The 23,242-nt window shown below is 37.3% G+C and overlaps 1 protein-coding gene across 2 annotated transcripts in view; it reads right to left on the reverse strand.

Moving 5' to 3' along the window:
* The window catches only part of LNPEP (leucyl and cystinyl aminopeptidase), a 56,041-nt gene extending 33,867 nt beyond the window's left edge, over nt 1-22,174 (reverse strand). The window contains exons 1-2 of one of the 2 annotated variants that reach the window (XM_014260981.2): nt 21,935-22,158; nt 1,800-1,906 (exon numbers count right to left, since the gene is read on the reverse strand). Coding sequence is in view for 1 of the 2 variants with exons in the window: in XM_005532423.3 (XP_005532480.1) it covers nt 21,935-21,953 (19 nt within the window). In the remaining variant the exon portion in view is untranslated. Of the gene's footprint in view, nt 1-1,799; nt 1,907-21,934 lie in introns of both variants that reach the window. The other variant, XM_005532423.3, reaches the window with a different exon arrangement.
* Nucleotides 22,175-23,242: the final 1,068 nt, after the last annotated feature.

A 23,242-nucleotide genomic window follows, 5' to 3' on the forward strand; every position in this document is an offset into this window, starting at 1 on the left:
ACTATAACTGGAAGTCAGCTATACCACTGCACTGCTCTCCCAGTCCACTGATGTCACTGGCTTGGCTGCATTTCATCTACTCCAGTAAACTATATTTGTATTCAACTAAATTCTTTAAGTAGTATTATTTCTTATGTTGCACAGTAAAGCACAGCAGCCAATAACAGCCCTAGAAGTGTTTCACATATACTACTTTTTGAGTTCTTTAGCAAAGAAGAAAATCTGCCAATGGCAGCCACACAAATAAAGCATCCATTTGACATTTTTAAACTTAATTTTTCACAAACATTGCAAAAAGATAAAACTATTTCTCATGTAAAAATATCAGTATAAAAATTATAGTTCCAATTGACATCTTCATGTAGGATTTAGCTCATAGAACTGTTGAAACAATCCACGCATCTAAAAAGTGAAATCTGTGCCAATAGACTGTTTGCCTCCATAAAATTTGTCCTTAATAGATAATGGATCACTGAATATAAATCAGGAATTGAAATTCATAACCAATTTTAAAATCACATTTTTATAGCATGCAGTTACATTTTAATGACACTTCTGATCATATCTATCACAGTTTATTTAAAAGGTTATCTCTTAGCTAATTAGTCTCCTGTCACAGGTTCTATCCAAGGGACTAAGTAATACTTTTGCCCAACTGCAAGGGTTCAGAAATGAACCTAATCTCTTTCAGACATTCATGTCTACTGTCAACTGAACAATATTCACATCACACCTCTACCTTCCACATTATTTGTTTCCAGAAAAAGAAAGTTGATTTTTGTTCTGGATGTAAACATACTGTAAAGTAGGGTAACTTTTATTAATTTCTGGCAAGAACGTACATTAGGCAATCTATAAATATCCTAGTATTATTATGTATTATTTATTTTCTTTTTCATTTTATTAAAGTCAAGTTTCTATATGGCTGAAAATCTCAAAAGTGAAAACAGAACACTTTACAGAAAATATAGCAAGAATGTTTTCAAACCAGATATACTAAATTCTTCAACATTCAGTCTAAATGTATCAAGACTTCCTGGCTGAAGGCCACAAACTCAAAAACGGGAGTGTCAGTAGCTGTAGCAACAAAAAGGCCTTAAAATAGGGTGAAAAGAAAATAAAAAATCTTTCCCCAGAAAATTTAGTAAGAGAAAGGTGAACTAGTCAACCTGAACAGGAGATACAGTGAGGTATGAAAGCAGGGAGTTTGGTGAAATTTGGATCTACTTGCTCTAAGAAGGAACAGGATCAGAGGGTCACAAGATATCTGAGGCTGGAAGGGACTTCAGGAGGTTAACTGCTCCAACCTCGAGGCAAAAGCAGCTTGCAGAATTTTCTATTCTTATGGCATTTCCCAGCACAGTGCTCATGCAGCCTTCAGGCTGCAGCTGCATACAAGTCTAGCACTATGATCTCTACACTGGAGCATGAGCACTTACACGTCAAATTGGGGGCCACACAGGATAGAGAGGACAGAAAACCAAGTTACAAGTGAAAACACACAGGCGAACTAGTGGAGGAAAAACATGGTAATAAAGTATTGTGCAGCAGAAACCCTTTTACAATTCCCCATGAGCAGTTTATCAGGAATTCACTATACTACTTCTAACAGAAGTTCTTGATTACTACCCTCAGCTGTTCACTTTTGAAGTCTGACTAGCTTTGATCAAATTTGAAAACAGACTCAAGACCAAATTTCTTCAAATCCCAATGTAATCCCACCCCAAAACAACCAACTGTTGGTGGAAGACACCCAAATCCGTATCTGCTATGTAGAAAAGGCAGGTATTAAGACTCACATCTTAACCACTCCAAAAGGTAGCAGTCAATCAGTACACAGCTCCAACCCCAGCCATGGCATGTGCAGCTGCATGGCCAGCAAAAGAGGTAGAAGACAGGGGAGGCACTGCAGAGGGAAGGAGGAGAAAGATAAAGTGCATAAATCTAGCAGAAAGTAGGTTTCATCAGCTCTGATGCTTAAAAAATAGTTTGCTTTTCAAAGAGCTTATTCTCTAATAGCTTCATCTAAAGACAATATTTTCAAAGTCACATGCAGGTACTAACAACTTTTTCAGTCAAAAAGAACTATTATACTAAGAAGTCTCAAACTGAAACTAAGATAGAAAAGTTAAACTAGAAGTTAGCTTCAAGACAAGTCACGGTTTTAATACCTAGAGACATCAATTTCTAGGAAAACAACAGTTACAGACAGTTTCTACAGAAATATTTGCAGAAATTGGAAGTAATCAAAATCTGTAAGATCAAAACTTCACTGCATATCAAAAGCATCACCAGACTACTACTCTGCACTGGAAAGAACACAGACCAAGTTATCAAAAGCTTACTAGAGCTATTTATGCTGACATAAAAGTCTTTTTATCATTTTCTTTATTCACAGAATACATTTTTTGGAGATGAACCATGGAAAATTTGTTTGACACTCAGACAAACTGAATTCTTTGCTTCCTGCTAGTTCACTGACACTGATAACATGATAGTGTGAGTGCATTGAACTTTTATGACATTTCAGTTTTAACCCTTGAGCTGTTACATGAGCTGAACAGTCACATGAAGGGGGAAAAAAAGTTTTCTTAAACTGAAACATGCCACAAGGAGTAAGGAGAAGCTTGAGGAGCATGATTGCAAGCATCACTTTTCACTGCCATCTCTCATACCATGTATGGCCAAGCAGCAAACATTCCCATTTTAAAACACATACAAAGCTGATAAATTCAGATTCCAAATAAAACACAGGACAAATTAGCATAAATACAAGAGTAGGAAAATTAACCTGGAAAGAAGCTGCTTGGTTCCAGTGAACTACCACTGTCATGCCAGAGGTTGCTGGTGCGCTAGGGACATTCGTGGTTACACAGTCCACAAAAATGGAAGTACTGATCTGAGCTACTAAAATGCACTACAAAAGCTATCTGCCATCAAGCATGGCAATTTAAATCTAAATCTTTGCTGAACACAGGTTAGTGTGAGAGTAAACAAGGAGGTAAAAGAAAAAAGTCTTGGAGACAAGTCTTGTTGCTCTCTAATGAAATGCACTAATGAAATGCTAAGATCCTAAAGGTTAAAGCTTAAGCTTTCAGCTATATCAGCTAAAAGCTTGAACACACCTAAACAGAAGTGATTTTACACAATTCTACAAATTTTTATTCTGAAAGCAAGACATTTTAAACACCTTCCCCAATACATGATCTAGCATCACATTTAATGGTAAATAATACAAATACTCACAGTTAGAAACAATTCTGAGAAAAGATGTGAGGTTAACTACTATATGATCGACAAATCCAGAAAACTAATCTTCCTCATACTGAAAAACTGAAGGAAGGCAGACATTTTCTCAAAATTGAATGGCTCTGAAAGCTTCTTTAGAGCTGCCTCCTGCATAACAGATTCCCAAAACCCCACTGCAAGTTATCTCCTCATTACAATATTCAGGGATCATAACAAGCTGGGTCTATTATTTTCTGTGAAGACACAGAATGATTAGATGTGAACTTCAAATGCAGTCTGCACCAAGACAACAGTACAATAAACTTGCTATATGTACTGCAGTCTTTGACAATGTAATCTCCATAGGTTTTGGTAAAGTGACCTAGGCGGTACAGAGCGGTATGACTTAAGGACACAAAGGCAAGCCATTAATTAGGCACACAGCTTGTTCCTACAAGACATACATTCTCCACTTGTACACACTTTCACAAGTTAGTCTTTAAATTTTTAAAGCAACTTCACCACACTACTCAAGTTCAGTATGAAACATGATCCTATGAGAATAATCAGGTGTTGGAGTAAAACAGTAGTCTAGCATTTGCTCCAAGAATTTATTTTGTCTGAAGAGGTCCAATTGCATTAAGGAGAAGAATGTAAGCTTTTCCTTGAAGTTTAACAGGCAACACAATATTTTACATCTTAGAGTGTGCAACAACAAAGTATCTCATGATGTTTGGTTTTTGAAATCGATTATAAATATTCTGTAGACTACAAAAAGAAATTATTCCTTTATATTTCAGAGACAGTATCTTCCTGTAATGCTACTGATACCTTTTCAGTTCTCGATGTAGGTACTTTTCCCTTGCAAAACAAAATCAGTAGTCTCTTGTCTATGTCTATCATGTCTGGGTATTCTACCTCAGAGTAGAAATCTCACCACTCAAAATTCTTACATGAATCTATGTTACCCATTAATTGAGTTCATTTCTTTTTAAAAGATATGCAGAAAATGCTCAAAGGCATTTTATTTTTCAATTTCTCAATTCTGATTAAAAGGCTAAAACTAAAAATACCTTTTCAGGTATTCAATCCTATCCAAGTCATACTGATTGTTGCTGCTTTCTGAGACTGAAATTCAGCACAATACAATCTTTAAATAGTGAGTAGATATCATACAATATTTTAACTGAAAAAAATGTTAGTGGAATACAGTAACAACTTACATGCTGTAGCAACCAAACTCTCACTGCAGATAAGTGAGAACCTTTCTGTAATTCTGGAATAACCTAGGAGCAAAACAACTATCGGATAGCATGTATCAGCAAAAGTAGCAAAACACAAGGCCAGACCAAACATGTAAAGCAGTATGAAGCGTGGGAACCAACGGGAATAAAAACTGATTCCCAGTGAACGTAAACTACTGCAGCTGCATATAAATAATAGGAGAGAAGGTGCAGAGTTAAGCCTGCCCAAAACCAGACACCCATGCCTGGTGGCTCAGGAAACAACAGAAAAACTGTGAGCCAAGCTACTTGTTTTGCTATGAAGCAACTCACTGATATTATGTCAAAGAATAATTTTGTCCAGTGATTTTAGGAATAGAAGTTTAACAATGCCATTAATAATTAGGAGCCATAATACTGTTCTGTATACCTAATTTTTATGTCCAAATTTGAAAGTATTGGCCCTTTTCTTGGCAGAAGCAACTGCTGACAAAACAGCAAATTCCACAGACAAACCACATAAATTTGCTCCTATTAAAAGCCTGATTCTTTGGCTAAGGCCATCCAGCAGGGCAAAAAGCAACCTCAGATGGATTTTTTTCCTCTCTAAAGATATGTTTTATCTTCATGTAACTGTCTAAATGCCACCTCAGCTAGAAGTAGCAGTGAAACATTTGCAAGAGTTCAGTACAGGAACTAAGATCAGAGTATATAATTCCTAATACATGAATGATCTTGCTACCAGGATGGTAAAGTGAATTGGAGGAGAAGATGGTATTTGGCACAAATATTGTATCACACAGTCTAAAACTAAAAGAACAAAGGTTCCACTATTACTTAATAATTGGAGAATTATTTCTACCCTGTTAAGGTTTAGCAAACAGCATAAAATTCCTTGTTTCCAAGACTCTGAGGAATTATTTGAAGCACTTCTGAGTACTTCCAAATACTTTGTGTATGGCATGTAAGCCCGCTCCAAGCAGAAAGATACATGCTTGTATGTATGTCTAACTCAACTTTAAAAATAGAAAGGCTGGTTAGAGTTCATGGAACCTGACCTTCTCTCCTTTACTTGGTCTTTGGGACAAGCAGTAAGGGAAAGGAATGTGGTAGTTACAACTAAAGCAGGTCACTGATACATAGCCATGGATAGAAAACTGTGCAAATCTACTCTCTTTCAGTTATTTAGTCCTTGCCAGTAACTAACATTATACCACATGGAAAAACCAATGAAGGAATTTTGCAGAAATAATGACACATATGGAGTCACTGCCCTCTCTCGTATCAAAAGCACTGCATTCAGTTTAACTATTTCCCAGAAAAAGAAGAAAAAAAAAGAGGTTGAAAAGTGAAAATCAGATGTTAAAAAAAAAAAAATCAAAATTTATACTTTGCTTAGTGAAATAATAATTTCTCATTGTATCAGGGAAAAAATTCAAAACACTGCACAAATTTAGAACAACCTATTAGTCATGACAAATGTATTGAAATTTTCTGCTACAACTGCACTGCCTTTAAGAGGTAATATGATTTGTGCAGACATGGCTCTAGAAAGTTTGCAAATAATAGGTGAACCTGCCACAGAATCTGTTATTTTAGGGAAAAGATGAACACATCACTCACAGTACAGTACTCATTTATATTTATGAAAGAGGAAACAAAAAATATACCTACTTAGTGAAATTGCTCACACAAATTTTACATTTTCACTCATCCCAAGCTAGTGACCAGAACAAGATTGAATATGAAAACCAATTAAAACCAGATGCATTTGCATTGTACAGTTTGCATGCAAGAAGGAACAAAACAAGCTATAGGAGAACAGTATATTGGATACTCAGCAAGCTTTCAGAAATGTTATGTGTTTCTATTATTACTTTCAATTTAAATTTAAAATAACTCAACATTTTAAATGCACAAACCACTAAGGCTGTCACTATAAAAAAAAAAAAGCTGGATACTCCTTTCTTTCCTAGAAAGGCTTGACTTGACTGTAGAAACAAAACCATGATTTTTCACTTTAAAGAGTCACCTAAAGTGTGTTTAAGGACATCCGAGGCACTAAGGATTTGGAAACACTATTAAAGCTTTACACTTTTCTTCTTGAACTGTCTGATGCAAATCTTCAGCCTCAAATAGGGGGATGGTAGAGACAGAAATGCTTACTACACCAAATCTCTTTGGACTGCCCTATCTAAAATTTCAGAAGCGCTACTACGGAAAAGCAACATAGCACCTGGTATTCAATCACCTTTTCTAAGTTTGGGGGATTTTAAAATTAAATTCATCACAGGCCAAACTAAATACATCTAAGTAATAAAAGCCATAAATCTATTTATTTATGCCAAGTTACTTAGTGAAAATATAATTTTAACACAATTGCAAAAATTAAAACTATATACTTGGGCTCTGCTCTTAATAATGGCAGTTCACTAATTCTACTTAATAGGAAGCAGCAAACACCCCACTTCTGAACTCCCAGACATTAATGTTTTTATAGAAGACAGAAGGGAACATTCACTCTTACTTGTGCGCCTCATGCCAGACTCAATTGCTTAAGATGTGCTCCAAATCTTACATCTTATTCCCACCCCAAATCATTGTCCTGGTTATTGTTTCTACATTGTCTGAGAGGAGAGATGAGAGATTGGCAACCCAAAGGAGAGTGCCAAAACGGATTCATTTTCACAGATACTCAAACTGGCATACATTTTGAAGAAAATTTTGATTCCGAATACTAACTGGAAATCCAAAAGGTGAGAAATATTTCAGAAAGAGCAATCACTTCCTCAATGCAGACTAAAAATCACTAGCTCCAAACATCACTAGTTAAGGGTTTTTATTAGTGCAAATCACCATTACAGTTTAATTAAACAGAAAAAAAGAACAGCTTGGGGTATAGATAAAATACAATTGTCTATCAGATTTTTTTTTCCAACAGTAAAGTGGCCAGTAAGGAAGAGGTTAAATTGACAGCTACATTGGTAGACTTTGAAAATGCGCACTTAAAACATTAATTGTTAACATTTTCTTAGATATAAATTTTTCTAAAACTAAAGATGAAAGAAGGCTGGAAACTTTACCTAGTGCTGTTTACGAATTGTATAACCTAATATGATAGAAATGAGTTTCAAAAACTCAGCAGGGAAGGAATCAATATTCTACCCTACTTAACCATTTCAGCAAATGAAATAAGAGAAAAACAAAGATCAATAAACAGAAGTGACAACTTTAAAAACTGACAGTGTTTTCTATGAATATTTTAAGACTAAAACTCTCAACAGATGACTGAGGCAATAGGGTTTTTTGTTTTTCACAATCCCACTTCCCTATTTATTTAGGCATCATTCAAATCCATATATATCTATTATGTCCTATTTATATGCCGAATTATAAGATATTTGGCACAGGATTTTAACACATAAATGACATTATCTCATCACTAGGTGAATCTAATTTTTTCTCATAACATTCTCAAAGAATACAAATCATCAGCATTGACTGATCTCTGTCAGCATATGCCAGTAAATTCTCAGTATACAAGTAAATGCTTAAGACAAAAAACCCTCCTGGTATCAAAAGCCTTCCACTATGTTTGGATGCAGATTCAGAAATGCTTTCTGTGTTACTGCTATTTCAAAACCTACTGATCAAATCAGAAATAACCTCAGCTCTGTAATAAGGCTTACAACAGGTTGCTTGCTCAGGCAAGCACTTCAAAATCTGAACAAAAATTATACAAGAGACACTTAAATCAACTGGCTAAAAGCAACCATACTGGTATGTAACCTTTAAACTGCAATTCACTGTGGTTGAAGCATCAGCAGCTAGGGAAGGAAAACAGGGCTTTCTCACCATGGAGTATAAATATGATGCCTTGATTTTTAAAGGTAGTTAAGCAAACAGATAAACAAACAGACCCACTCATATGCAGAAGTACCTGTCATATTAATGTTTATGGCCAGACCAGAACTATGGGTTGGAGCCTCTCTCTCCATCCACCTGAATACTGAGTATGAGTACATAGAAGCTCCATTACCTTTTGGCATCTGAAAGGAGACCAACTCCAAAGTCACTTCTGAAGCAGAATTGGCTCCTGTCTCTGCTCAGAGAAGTTAACAGTAGGAGTACAGTACTGACTGGATCCAGACTGGAGCTATGCAATACAGTTGCTGCTGTTGTCACAGACACACAAAACAGCTGATGGTCAATCCAGACAGATGTTACATGTAATTCCATTCCCCCACCAAAAAAAGTGACAATATATGAATCTGAAGCCGTATCCCACAACCCTTTACAGTGCCTTAGCACTACCTTCTGTCTATTTCACTGATTACTTAACTACCTCAAGGAAAAAAGTCTTCAGCATACAAAAAAAAAAAAAGGCGCACTTAAAAATAAACACTCAATTGTATCACTAATGCTACAGATAGTACTGCAAAGTTTCTGTAGTTTATTTGCTAGCAATATTCCACACTCAGAATGGAATTATTCCCAAAACTGCAGGTTGCCCATTACTGCCTAGCAACCATTCTTTAAGGATTAGATTTGCCTTTTATATGAACTGTTAATTGCTGGGATCTAGTGTCCTATTTTTCCTTGATGAATTGTGTACATCATGATAGTCAAAATCAGCACACAGTGGTTGCTGTAGATTGATTACAAAAAAAAAAAGGAACAAAAGAGTTGAAACTGAGAAAAAAAAAAAGGAAAAAAAAGGCAGACATTTTATACCTTTACCAGGAAATGGTAGTAACAGTTGGTCAGACCTGTGCTTATTAACAGTTAGGAGAACTGCTATATGATTTCATCTTAAATTCTTTGTTCATTGCTTCCTGATAAGCTCTTCTGGACAGTCTGAGCAAGCAGCATTCTATAAATCTATGCCCAAGACTATAAAATTTTGGAAAATAAAATTCTGACAGGTTTAAAATAGTTCCCCTAGTTTACAAACTCTCCAATCTATTTAGAATTGAGATAATTCCTCTAAAGACATTTACTCCTATTTTATCTGCATTTAGATTAAGTTGCTCCAAGGGAACCCTTGGCCTAAAGGTTTAATTTGGCCTGTAGATTAGGCTGCAGTGAGAGTAGACACCTTCAGTGACAGCTGTTGAGTCAGATGCAGCTCTTAGAGGTTTGGGCATCAGTTAACTGAACACAAAAGACTTCTAGTGGCTCAACAAGTCTTGAAGTTGTAGAGTAAGTACTAAAAACTTGTCATCACACAGGTGTTGAGAGTCTGATTTCTGAAACTGCTGATGCAGACAACAGAAAAATAAAATCAAAGGCTATGCTCAACAACATAATGATACCAGCTCTTCAAGGCGTAGGCCTCTCTCCTCTTTTATAAAATAGAGGCCTAAAATAGAGATGAAGGTGTTACTTGATAGTTCATCAATGATCTTCTCTGGGATGAATTACTTTGAATCTCAGCAGTCCAAGTGAAAACAGCATCTCATCTGTGCTCTCCTCTATGCAGCAGATATTCTGATGTCCTCAAATTTCTCCAAGAACAGTCACACAGTGTCTTGTGTTCGTCAATCCTTTTTTCCTGGCCTGTAAAGTCATTTTTTGCGATTTCATTATATGTAAACTCCAACTAAGACCAACAAAAATACTCAGAAAATTATTTATTACTGACATTTCCACTTTTCAACTGTTCTGCTTTTGTAGCTGTTCAATTAAAACTTGTGTGAAAGTACCCAGACTGTGTTTTAAAGATTTCTGCTGTTCAAATACAGCAAATATGGGTAAAGACTGAGTTATTTAAAAGAAAAAAGAAACAAGCAAACAGAAGCCTAAAACTAATTTCTTGCTGAAAAACAAAAGCCCCAATTTGGAGGCTTGACAGGCAACTTTTCCATTTGCATTTCCACACCAAGTTCTCAGACAGTCTGAGTTCCTGTATGGGCATGGGGTCAAAACATCTAAATTTCATGTCTTCTATCCAGAAATTTAATTCTTATTTGGTTAAATCTGGTTTGGGGTATTTCTTTTTCATTTCATTTTCTATCAACTGGTAAATTAGTTTAAATCTAAGAGAGTTGAAATAACAAGGAAAAACGACGAGCCAAAATGCTGAGTTAAGTTCTTAACTGCATGTCAATTTCCACACAAGACAGAGAATTCACATTTTTACACGAAATTCCAGTTACTTCTGGAAAAAAACAAAAACCACATCAAAACACAAAAACAAACCACAGTTAAGTAGGATAGGAATTTTCCAAGTTACTTAGTTTCTCTCCAACTACCTGAAAGGAGGTTAGTGAGGTGGGTGTTGGTCTTTTCTCTCAGGTAGTAAGTGACAGGACAAGAGGAAATGGCCTCAAGTTCAAGTGGTTTTGATTGGATATTAGGAAAGATTTCTTCACCAAAAGGATTATCAAGATTTGGAACAGACTGGCCAGGGAAGTGATGGAGTCATCATCACTGGAGGTATTCAAGGACTTGTGGAAGTGGCACTTAGGAACATGGTTTAGTGGTGGACTTGCCAGTGTTAGGTTAATGGTTGTACTCCATGATCCTAAAGGTCTTTTCCAAACTAAATGATTCTGTGATTCAATAAATAATTGCTTAGCACGGGTACTTCTAATATTAAGTATAAATTCTATAAATCTTAAGTTAATCTTAAATTAAGTAAATTGCAAAATGTGTAGACTATCTCAATTTATTTGCTGATGCCATCCTGTACTCCCAGCTGTTAAAACTGGTAGAACATCACCCTGAACATTGTTTGGCCTATTCCTCGACCCAGCTCACCGCTTCCTCTAACAGAAGGCACATTACCCCCGTCACCACATCCCACTATCCTTTCCCAGACACCTGTGTTCAGGATAATGCAGACACTGTCTTGCTTTCCATCCTCCTCTTTGTTCTTTTTCTCCTTTCAGAGTAACAGTTCTGGACATCCAGGTGCTCCTATCCAGCAGAAGATTAAATAATTAAAAATGTGAGCAAGCTCTTCCTACTTCTCCTCTGAGCACTACATTCACTGATCCACTGTAGGACTGTACGCCTATTTCCAGGAGCAGTTAACATAGGAATTATTGCACTTACTTATTCTGAAACTCTGGGACAGTCATGAACTCTTAACTACCTCCTTCCTTACCTTGGTTTCCATGCAAAGATATAGTACTCAATCAGCATTTCTAATTGCCAGCTCTCCCTGCTCTGTCACTGTGTGTCTTGTCTGGTCATAGCTTGGAAAGAAAAGCCTCAAAATTTTGGAGGAAGCAATTAAAACAAACAACTTTGAAGGGAAAAAAAAACTTGACTAACAAATACTAATTTTAAAAACTGCTTTTCTGTTCTTCTAAAATATCACCTTACAGAAGTTATATCAGTTTTGCTGAATTTTGCTCGTAGACAATTGATTTACAGCATAGGCAGTAAAAGATCCCTGTCACCACCTGCTTGCTCTTTGGGACACAGAAATTCACTTGCAGAAAGAGTACAAGGGTACTGGCACAAGATCTTGATGATCACATGCCAAATGTCTCAGTATATTGGGAAATCTATCTGAAATCCTAAGTAAAACCTCAAGCTTTTGTGGGTCAGGCAAGCAGTGATGCTTCTGGTTCTATCCACCCACCCCCAGAGGAAAGAAAGTGTGAGGAGGAATGTCAAGCAAAGAGTTACATTTATTCAAAGTCTTAATGTAAGCAAATTACTCATCTTATGCCATTTCTGGAGCCAGAACTCAACATAAAAGCTCTGAAAATTGACTGCATGGATCTTATAGGAGACAGGCACAACTCCTTAAACTCAAGACATTCTAAAATTTGAGTTCACACATTTACAGGCAAAAGAACCTCCTGAAGATTTACTTGAAAAATTAAATCTAATTTTTGAAAGATACTGTACTTTTTTAGTGGAACAGTGTGTAAGTGAAACATAAGTGAATAGTAAAACAAGTAAAAATCTTCTTATTTTCAAAATTCTTTCTGCAAAATTGTGTCTTGTAAAAGCAGTGATTAAGGTCACTGTATTGACACTTAAATATTGCATTACACTTTTCCTTCTTGTAAATATCAGTAGATACATCAAACCAGACATTAAAAATTACTGAATTGAAGAAAGCATTGATTTTTTACATGGCTGCCTTTTAATTTTATACTCTTTTCAGCATGCTCTAAAAACCTCTTTGTTTATGATTGTTATTCCCTGTCATATCAATTTAGCTCTTCCTTCTATAATGCCGATTACTTCCTGCTTACTTACTGTTACGCTCTAGGCTGTCTCCAATCATCCATTAAAAATTCTGTGTTTGGAGGGAATGAAGAAAAGCTTATCTTATCTTTTCCAACAAGCTTGTTCAGCAAACAAAGCCCATGTCCACAAACACGTTAGTTATGCTAAGATTCTGACTAAAGATTTCCTCCTTCTTTACTGTGTCTCCCTAATCATTCCATACATTTTAAGTTCCTTCTGAGCCAGAAAATAATTCCATACACAGAAACATTATTTGCTCTTACTAAAGCAGGACAGTACACAATGTCATTCACGTAATTTCAAATCTGCATCTATCTGCAATACGAAGATAGTTATAATCTTTACTCAGCTAACAAAGACACAACAAGCCACTGGAATGTCAAGGAAATCACAAGTCCTACTGGAAAGACCTTTGCCTTCATTTCACCATGGTTCCACGGTACAGTCAATGTAAAGGGTTAATATACATCCACTTACAGGAAAGCACATTTAGGAAAAAAAACTTTCATGCTTGCAGTTATTTAGAATGTGTTAAACCTTACTTTAAGAACCTTTACAGGCTAACAACATTTCTGTGGGAAAAAAAAAAAGTTAGGCTGCTACAAGATAGATGTCACCATTTTTCTCTCTCAAATTACTGAATTCAGTTGAAAAAAAAAGAATAATCTAATGGAAAAAAAATTTAAATGAAGAAGTATTAGGCAATATGAAGCATTGGTATGAGAACCTGAATCACCCATGAGATTTGCCGGCATTTTAGATACACAACAGAAGCAACAGGTAAGCTAAAAGCGTGTTCTTAATTCCCACTATGCAGCAAAACTATATATCCATTGCATATTTTTAATAGACTGAAATAGGACATATATATGCTTATATATACTTCTGTATGCTGAATGCAACAACAAAAAATAATAATAATTTTTAAAAATAATTAAATATAATAATTTAAAAAAATAAGGCACAAAGACTCCAGTAAAACAAAAGAGGGTCTGCTGTTTTTTGTAGTATCAACATCTACATGCAAACAGATGGGATGACTCTGTGATTTTAATAAATATTCTTATCAAAAGGCAGACAATACCTAATATATGCTCACAACTTGAACCACTCTGCAAGGGTTTGATTTCAAAATACAAATAACTGGTAGAATTTACAAGAATCTGTATAGTTAATCATATATCATGGCTTCCACTGGAAAGACAAAAGGTCTTCAAAACAGATGCTTGTTTTGGGAAAAAAAAAAAACCAAACTTCTTTCTCAAAAAAAAACAACAAAAAACCTAACTTGAAAATTAATAGATTTTCCTGTATTGCAAAGGAGGAGAAATTTTGCTTTCCACTCCATAATGTGAAAGGGAACTCCAGTTCCAAGTCTTACAAGGTCACTTGCCCCTTCAAGCTATCCTGCAACGTCTACTTCTGCTGTTTACTTGTTCATGTGAGTTTTTAAAATGAATGTGAGAAAAATACTTCAATGACAAGCTTCTGCACATAGACTGGTGCAAAACCCTTCCAATTCACTGTATCATGGGAATTAAAGCAATGTGTGATTGTGTATTTTAAGACCCTCACTTATCTAAAGTTGCCATAAGAAACATGAGCAAGGAGTGTAATTTCAAGGAAGTCACTGTTTATTAGTCTTGGGCGCTTCTGAATGGTTCTCTGAAAGTCTCTTCCTGATTTTTAAGCAAAGTACCATTGCTTTTTCTTCAGTAGGGCCTCAGGCTGAAGAACCACTTCGACCAATTACATATCACCATTTACCAATTAGATTTATATGTAAATATCCAAGCTACTATTGAGACTTCTTCTCAAATTTTCATTTTTATGTTATCAATAAAAAGTAAGTATCATAGGAAGGGAAAAAGTGACTGGATCATTTACTGAGTACTCCTGTACAACTGGTAAAAAATTGTGACTTATTTTTGTCATAATTATTTATCTGGACCTAAGAGGAAATAAGAGAACTTAAGGCTAACCAAACCAAGTTTAGCCTAGATTTTGATATCCAACAGATATCTATCACATCCATTCACATTTAACTATATATTTTCAAGTTTAAATCTGGTACTAGTTACATTTCCTATGAGAAAATGTGGGGAAGTGGAGGGAAGGAAAGAGTAAGTGGTTTTAAATTACACTTTCCGCTTTGTAAACTACTGAGAAGGAAAACCTTCCACAAGGTTGAGGCAGTGTTCAATCCTCAGCCATTGGTTGAACAAAAAAATGGATAGGAAAGAAGCTTCTGGCTTTAATTATAGAATATGGCTGTTTTAGTTTCCTGATTTCAATCTTACTGAAGACATGTTTTGCAATTCAAATCACATAAAATGCTTTTAACCACAATCTAACAAAAAGGTCCTGAATCTTAAGACACACCCAGGAAGTTGTGTCTCAAATTTCTTGAGCTACTCAATTCCCATATTCAGAACTCATGACCATCCTCTTCACAACATCTGTCCATAAATTTCATGACTGATAAATACCAGGCTCATCACAGCTAAGGATACAAAACATCTCTCTGCTGGTATCAGTTGTTCAGAAGAAAAAATTTGAGAGTTTTCTGAAACATCTAACAGTTAGGTATAGAATCTGATAGACTGTACACAAACTCACGCTTGACTGATCTTTTTGTTCTTTTGTTTGCTTTTAGCAATAAATGGGTAGAATCACATCCTCTTGTCTTGAACACTCTCTATTGAAGCAACCCAATGTGCCTTCTGGATTACTACTGTAGCTTAATACACACTTGACAATTCCAACCGTGCCAACCATTTGTAGGTCACAAGCAAATATTATGCATTCACTGCTCCGTAACGGGCAGTCCAGTTCACAGAAAGCAAGACTCAACAGTATCTAGAGGTTACTGCCTATGATTCTTGACAGAGTAAGTTTTGTATCATCTTAACAGAGCAAAAATACACCTACCTACATTTTTCTCAGTCTCATGATATAACGAGACAAAGGCATTGATAAAGAAAGAAGTGGCAGTGTGCCTGCCTGCTAGCTTAGGACATACTCAGATGTAAATTGCTCTAAAACCCTATCCAGATATATCAGCTTTGAAATTATCATCATAACAACCATCACCATGGGGGTGTGGGCAGCTCAGATATCAGACACTTTTCAGAAGGCCCCTTGCAAACTAAATCATTCAATGATTCACATTTATGATTATTCATTTGTGCCACACAAGATACTAAAGCCTCATTATTATCTCCATCAATGATAAAAAGCAGAAATTTTTATGGCAACTCACAGGTTACAAATACTGTATTCACACCCCCATTTTCTAAAAACCTACTCTTTGTTTTTCTCTTGTAATGGTTTACAGGTCAGAAGTATGAGGCCTGTAAAGCATATCAAAACGTTTTGATCTCCCAATAACACAAGTCCTATGTCCAGAACTTTTGTTTTTGACACATGAAAAATAGTAAAAGTGGTTCTACTAATGCGCTACCAACTCATTGTTACTGAAGAAACTGTCAGTTTTTATACAAAAAAAAGGTTTAAAAAGAAACCACTATTAGTCCCTAGAACAGTAGGTGAATTAGGCATTCTTTGAATTTTGAGTTTTGAACATAACTGATTCTCCATAAAAGTCAATGGCAGTCTGGTAGAAGTATTGTTACACAAGAACTCCAGTTAACAGAATATATGTTATATAATCCTTCAATGTTAGAGCGATTACAAACAAAAGAAAGCTCTCTGCATACAGTTTTACTTAGTAAAGCACACTGAAATATTCCTCCAAACATCTTGGTGGGAGTTTTGATTGGAATAAAAAAACAAATCCCAAAATCAGAACTCACTTTATTTCCACATGAACAAACAGGTGATTGAAAGCATCTCATGTTTCAGTGGAATCAGGATTCCACTTCTTCACTCTCCACCAGATGTAGTAAAGTACACCACTGCTTCAGTAGACTACTACACGCCCTGAAAAATCCATAAGAAGACTCTGAGGTCTTTCTTGAACATCTATTTTAAGACAACACTCATGAAGCAATAAAGAATCAGCTGTGCCCCACAGACACAAACTGCACAGAACCCAGTACACTGTATTACCCTGAAATTCCTGTCTCTGATCAACTAGATGACTTTTCCAGACATTTTCCCTCCCCTCCTTACTTCAAATTTCCTTCAGGAATATCCATATTTCTGTGTACAAAAAGGCACAAATCACAGATCTTTTTTTGATTATTACAATTTAAGGTTAATATACTTCCATTATTTAAAGCAGTATCATAAGTAGTCAAAACACAACTTCAAAAGATACATATGTACTGTTTAATACTTTGAGGCAATTAAAACCCAGATCACACAAAATCCTGGTTTATTTTAAAAGTTAGTATGGTCTTATTTTAAAGTACTGTTGGAAAGAAGTCTAAGTAGCAGCTGCCATGCATACATTTCTAGATAGACAAGGGAATAATACTGTTCCCTATCATAAAGAAATCTTAATGTTTTTGTTCTTCTATACAATCTTTACTTCTGTACTTCATGAAAAAGAAATTGTGCTGGAGAACTGGAAATTCACTGAACTTTCTTAAACCAATGGGTAAAGGATGAAAAGAGAAACTTGAATTCTCTGAATTCATCACTACTGAAATCAGATGATGCTTTAAATAAAGAAAAATTCAGCTTCTTTGTATGCAATTGTTACACCAATGCCCATCTGATATGAAAAAAGTATTCTGAATAGTGAAACAAACAGAGGCGGTTTTATCCTTGCTTTTATTTGTTTCTACCATTTTTTATGGCAGTCATTACAAGGCTTTGTCCACACATTGACATAGCTTCAACAATGTGGCTTACTCAACTTTACATTATCTTCCCAAAAAAGATCACAAGACAGTCCTGGAATACTTTTACAGGTAGATACTGTGATCAACATAAGCATTCATCATCTTTTTACTTATGAGATAAACACGCATAAATTCTCCATGGTTTAATTCTGCAAGTTGCACTAACTTAGTGGAAAAATACAAATGTTAGCACCTATACTCTCATCTTTAGACATTCTTTAAGTTACTGAATTCCCCTTCTGAACATCCACTGCTTGGCAGGGAGTTCACAGTGAAGCACTAAAAGCAAACACATACCCAACACATTAAAAAAAACAGGTTCCTGTTCAGCTGAGCTGACACAGGAACACAAGAGCAGATACTACAACATGGCTTTGTGGAAAACTACTACCCAGCACCATGCACTCAACATAAAACTCACACTTATCAACAGATTAAACCAGCATTTTTTCCTAGTAATAATTGATGGGATAGGCAAAACACAGGTCAGAAATAAATACATTAAGAACTGACCTCTTACCAAAAAAAGATTACTCAATCTGTTGTTTAGGACTGAGTAACAATTTAAGACAAACAGGAACCCTTCTGCTTCATGACACAACAGTGTAAAACATCGGTAGTCAAGGCTATGCCTTCTGCCCCCAGTACAACTAAAGCTATCAACACAGGAACACGCTCCTGCAACCTCCAATACATTTCTGTACTGAACAAAATTAACACAAAGACCAAGAACATTTTAGAATTGACAGGAGCTACCTGAAATAATTAGACTTTGCAAATGACATTTTCATTTTGTAAAGAGCATTACCTAACTTGATTTATTTTTACTTTTAAAAAAAATCCCACGCTTCTTCCCATAAGAGTCTTTTTATTTTGTTCATAAATTTATCAAAGATTGCATCTGTTGTGCATGAAAAGGATAAAAATAATTCAGGAATGTCAGTGAAAGTGAGCATTATTTGCACTTCAACAGATCATCACAAGTTATCCCAGCTGCAGTTGCAAGTTTATGCATGTCACTTGTCTTAAATGAGAAACTCAGTAATAGCTCACTTGTACCTCTTTTTTCCGACTCAAGTAGAAAACTTACATATTTAATATATTCAACAGGAAATGACTAAATGACCTTCCAGAAGCACATACAATCTTAAAAATAAGCAAAAGACTTGCTAAATAATTTGCATTGATGGCCAAAATAGATATGTCCAAAACTACATTACATATTCCCTTTAGTCTGTATTTAACTTCATTCACTTGTTTTTATTTGTTTCTTTAAATTTTAGTGAAACTGCTTAGGTAACAAGTGACTAGTCAAAATAAATAAATTCTGCTCATTGATTCAGAGCAGAATTCACAGGAATGTGAGATCATATAACTTAAATAATTATGTGCAACAATAAAGAAGACTTTAATGAACTTTTAATTAAACTTTGATTACACATTCTTGAGGAAAAAATCTCAAATTAAGAACAGTCATGCAAAATAGAGGGATCCATCTCATAAAAAATCCTACCAGTAACCATTTCTAGAATAGGTACTAATTTATAGCATTCATAACTTTCAAGGGGAAGTGCAAATGGGACATCAGGAAAATGCTGTTCATTGAGAGGGTGGCTGGTCACTGGAACAGGGATGTGGTTATGGCATCAAGCCTGCCAGAGATCAAGGAACTAGATGCCACACTTAGTTATATGGTTTAGTTTTAAGTAGTCTTAAGAGGATCAGGGAGTTGGACTTAATGATCCTTATAGTTGTCTTCCAACTTGAGATACTCTATGATTAACTCAGCTATTCCAGGAGCTAAAAATAAATATGCAATTAACAGTTCTTCTAGAGCTACAGACCTCATACATTATCTCCACCTAAATTCCTAGGCAGGGGGGAAGACACAGCCTAGATCTCTTCAAAGAGGTCCAAAACTAAGTCTACAGTACAGGGGTAAGGGGTGAAGTAAAAAAAAAAAAGTTTAGTTTATCAGAGCATTTCCACTGGAGAAGCTATTCAAACAGTAAAGAGTTTAGCACACCCACTAGGATTTCAAAGAAAGGATAAGGGTTTCTTTGACTTTTGAAATGGCTGCGCTTTTTCCTTTTATTTAGGGAAAAGAAAAAAAATATCCCACCAAATACTGGACTAGAGAAACCAGGCTTTATATCCACTATAGTGCATTTGCTGCCTTAAAATCTATTTTAAGATACATACTCATTCTGACACAGCTCTACTTCCAAAAAGTGAAACAAGAAACTGTCTCATTGCTAGTTTTCCCAGTGGGCATCAGAGTTCTGAATCCAACTAAAATGCTTTTGCAAAATCTTAAGATTCAGTCTTTTCTCTCTTCTCTGTGTTTTACAAGGCTAAAAGCCCCAAAGAACTGGGAGATCAACAAGTATAATATCGTAAGCTTCCGGTGATAGGCATCCTTTCTTCTGAATTTAAACAGCACTTGGCAAGTCCACATAGACTCACAAACAAAACTCGTAACTATTGTAAAAGACAAAACAAAAACACAGTTTATTTGAAAAATTTGATGCCCACAAAAGCTTCCAAAAGCTTTCCAGGTATGAAAATGAAAATTCTACTCAAAAAGCCAATAATGCAAGCATCCTCTTCATTTCAGATTTTTGCAGCTGCTATTGAGCACCAAACATCCTTCAAGATCATCAGAAATACGGAGCAACATCTTTGCTCTAATATTTGCATATTCTCTGTAGTGTCCTTTCCAGCAGAGCTTTCAGAAAGAAATTTATTGACCAACTTCAGGTCCATATTTTCTTCCAGTCTTCTAACCATCTGCAGGCTTTTCATTTCAGGGAACAAAATTAGGAAGCTCAGTGTATGAAGACTGCTTTTCAGTACATGCTCAAGCCCACAGGTCCATTTCTTCCATTTGCATGGAGGAGAATTTTTATAATGTTTTGTTGCACAGTGCAGCAATAGTATTATGCCAAACAGACCTTTTAAACAACATTTCATCTCTTTCAAAGGGCTTGGCCATAGCAGGATGACTTAAAAATAAAATTCTCCCCCGAACTGCATTACTATTAAAGACAAGCTCTTTATACTATGCATACAAGAATGCAGAATACAATCCTGTGACTGAAATAGGCTGTAGTTGAAAGACCTTGTACCAAGGCCAAGATTAACTAGAGAGCCAAAACATCAACTGTACAAACTGCAATTTTGACATGACAATACAAAGCGAAGAAAGAGGGAAAAGGTCTCTCTTGCTAGTTATGCCACCAAAATATGCACAGAGCTCATAACCTTCAGTTTCTTTCAGATTCTAAACAGCAACATCAAATTATAGGAGATATTTCATGTGTTTGAAAAAAGGGAAATGCAAAGCAATGACGATGTATTTTCAGATTCATGACATGGTTCATAGAACCACAGAACGTATTGGAAGGAACCTTAAAGATCACCCAACCCCCCTGCCATGAGACAGAAAATTTATATTTTAGTGCATGGGGTCGTCTCTGAATTTGACACAAATTTCATACTCTGACTTGGCAGGTCACCGAGGAGTTAAAATACGATGCAGCAAACACTACTTGGTACTCTAGCGATGGCTATCCAACATGTCATTTAACAGACCAAATCCCACCTGTAACAAAAGTGCTGCGTTTTGAGCAGAAAGGCTAGTTTTTTACCCACTGTCTAATTCCATATTTGGCCATGGTGAATCTAACCAAACATACTTCAGTTTCAGTTTGATCTGAGAGCTGCATTTCCTCCTCTGTCCTGGACGGGTAGAATGTGTTACTATTAGTAGAGGCAGCAGCAACACGGACTTTTCATGGCTTCATTTCAGGCACAAGCACAGGATGCATACACACTGCTGTATCACGATGCCAGCAAACGCTCCCGTATGCTTATGTCTAAGCATATGCAAACCACGTCGGTATTCCAAGCACTTCTGTCAGTGCACGGGCAGCTCTGAAAGCTTTCTGGCTTTCATGAACAACCTGAAACACTATTTCGTACACCGCTAATAGTTCTGTATTTTACTTCTCCTTTTGCTCGGGGGGGCGGGGGGAGGGGGGGTGGTGGGGGAGGCACGCTCTGGTGAGAATGCCCCGATCAGGAAAATGCTATGAACAGCGGGTCTGGTTCCTATGGCTTTGGAACCCCAGACGCCTATGAGGCTCCTTCATTGGTGCCACACACGGCGAATGTACAGCTGGTGTACAGCTAGCCCCGGCTTCCCAGCGTCAGTGAGACCCCGGCCGGGCAGCGATAAGCGCAACAGCGCCGAAAAGCGAGGGAGCTCCTCTCACCTCTGGCGTTCAAGACACCTATTGCTAATTAACCTGAGACAATTTTCAAGCCGCAGACCACAGGGGCAGCAAGACTACGAAGCCTCTCGTTTCCTCTGGGCAAGCAGCACCCGCTGGACACGGCTCCGCCGGGAGGCCCCGCGGCCCCGTCCCGGGCTCCGGCGGCGGCCCGGGTACTCACCGCTGGGAAAGGGCTCCATCTTCCTCCCGGAGTCCGCTCTCAGCGGAGGCGCTACCACAGCTCTTCACTCCTCCTCCTCCTGCCGCCGCATGCTCCCAGGACGGGCTCAGTCCCTGCCCACCGCCAGCACCGCCCCAAGGGGGCCGCAGCGCTATCGGCCCGCGGCTCCCTCCCTGCTCGGCAGCTTTCTCAGGAGACGCAGCTCCCGCCAGCCACCACCCGCCGCTGCCTCAACGCTCGCTTCCTCCTCGCCCCTGGCTGGGCCCCGCGGCACCGCCTCCTTCCCGCATGGGCCCGCCTCACGCCGGGGATGCCGGGGCGGGCTCCGGACCCGAGGGAGCGAGTGTCGGAATGTGGCGGCCCTTGGGCAGCTCCGCAGAGCCGGGGGGAGCCGGCCGCGGCGGCGCCCGGGCCCGCGGCGCAGTAGCCGCGCAGGCCGTGGCAGTGCCGTCCGGCCGGCTTTGCCTGCATCTCCTTGCCGTGCCTCTTCGTCGTAATTTAACCTTACTTTTTTATTTAAACAAATAAATAAATTATTCCCTTGTCATCTGGTAGTGTTCTGCTGTGCGAGACGCAGAAATCAAAAGGCATAACCAACTGTGTGAAATGTGATCAAATGATGCTACAAAGAAAGACTGGACAGTGTTCCAGGAACCAAACACAGGAGATCAAAATAACGAATTACACAAACGGGACCTGGTATTTGTTAAAGAGAACCAGGAATCCATGGTGGATATCACCAGAAAGTATGAAAGTATTAAAACATCATTAGAAGTGTCTGCTGTGGGAAAAGTAGAAAAGTAGAAACATCTTCAGGAACAAATTCAAAAACTAAAACATGCTACAAATATTATATTTATGGCTTTTACACTTGGCACACATGGGAAGTGGCGTCTTGGCAACTGTGAACTTTTGAAGGCCGTGGGTCTCTCCAGTTTGAGGACAGAGGATTACCCATGCTTTGGTTTTCAAGGCACTTTTTACTTCTGTGGACATTATGTACATGTTTGCTAGTAAAGCATGTAGTACTGTATCATCTTAACTTACATAATATTTAATATCTGCATAACATCTTGTACTACTGTGTTTATTGCTGTAATACGTATAATGAAATACTGATAGGTGACAGTAATACCTGCTGCCAGCCCCTGCACCCCCAGAGGATTTGGGGCACAAGAGACAAAACTTGTGATTATGGCTGAACATCAACAAAGAGCCGTAAGATTGAAGGCAAACACCATGAACCTAAAGCTGCTGCAATCCTCTTGGCATCAGGGAGGGATTATGTGTAGAGATGACAAAGGAATC

This window comes from Pseudopodoces humilis, chromosome 4, assembly GCF_049639895.1.
Source record: "Pseudopodoces humilis isolate 2021_Gansu_Grassland_sample_001 chromosome 4, ASM4963989v1, whole genome shotgun sequence".
Classification (NCBI taxonomy): Eukaryota; Metazoa; Chordata; class Aves; order Passeriformes; family Paridae; genus Pseudopodoces; species Pseudopodoces humilis.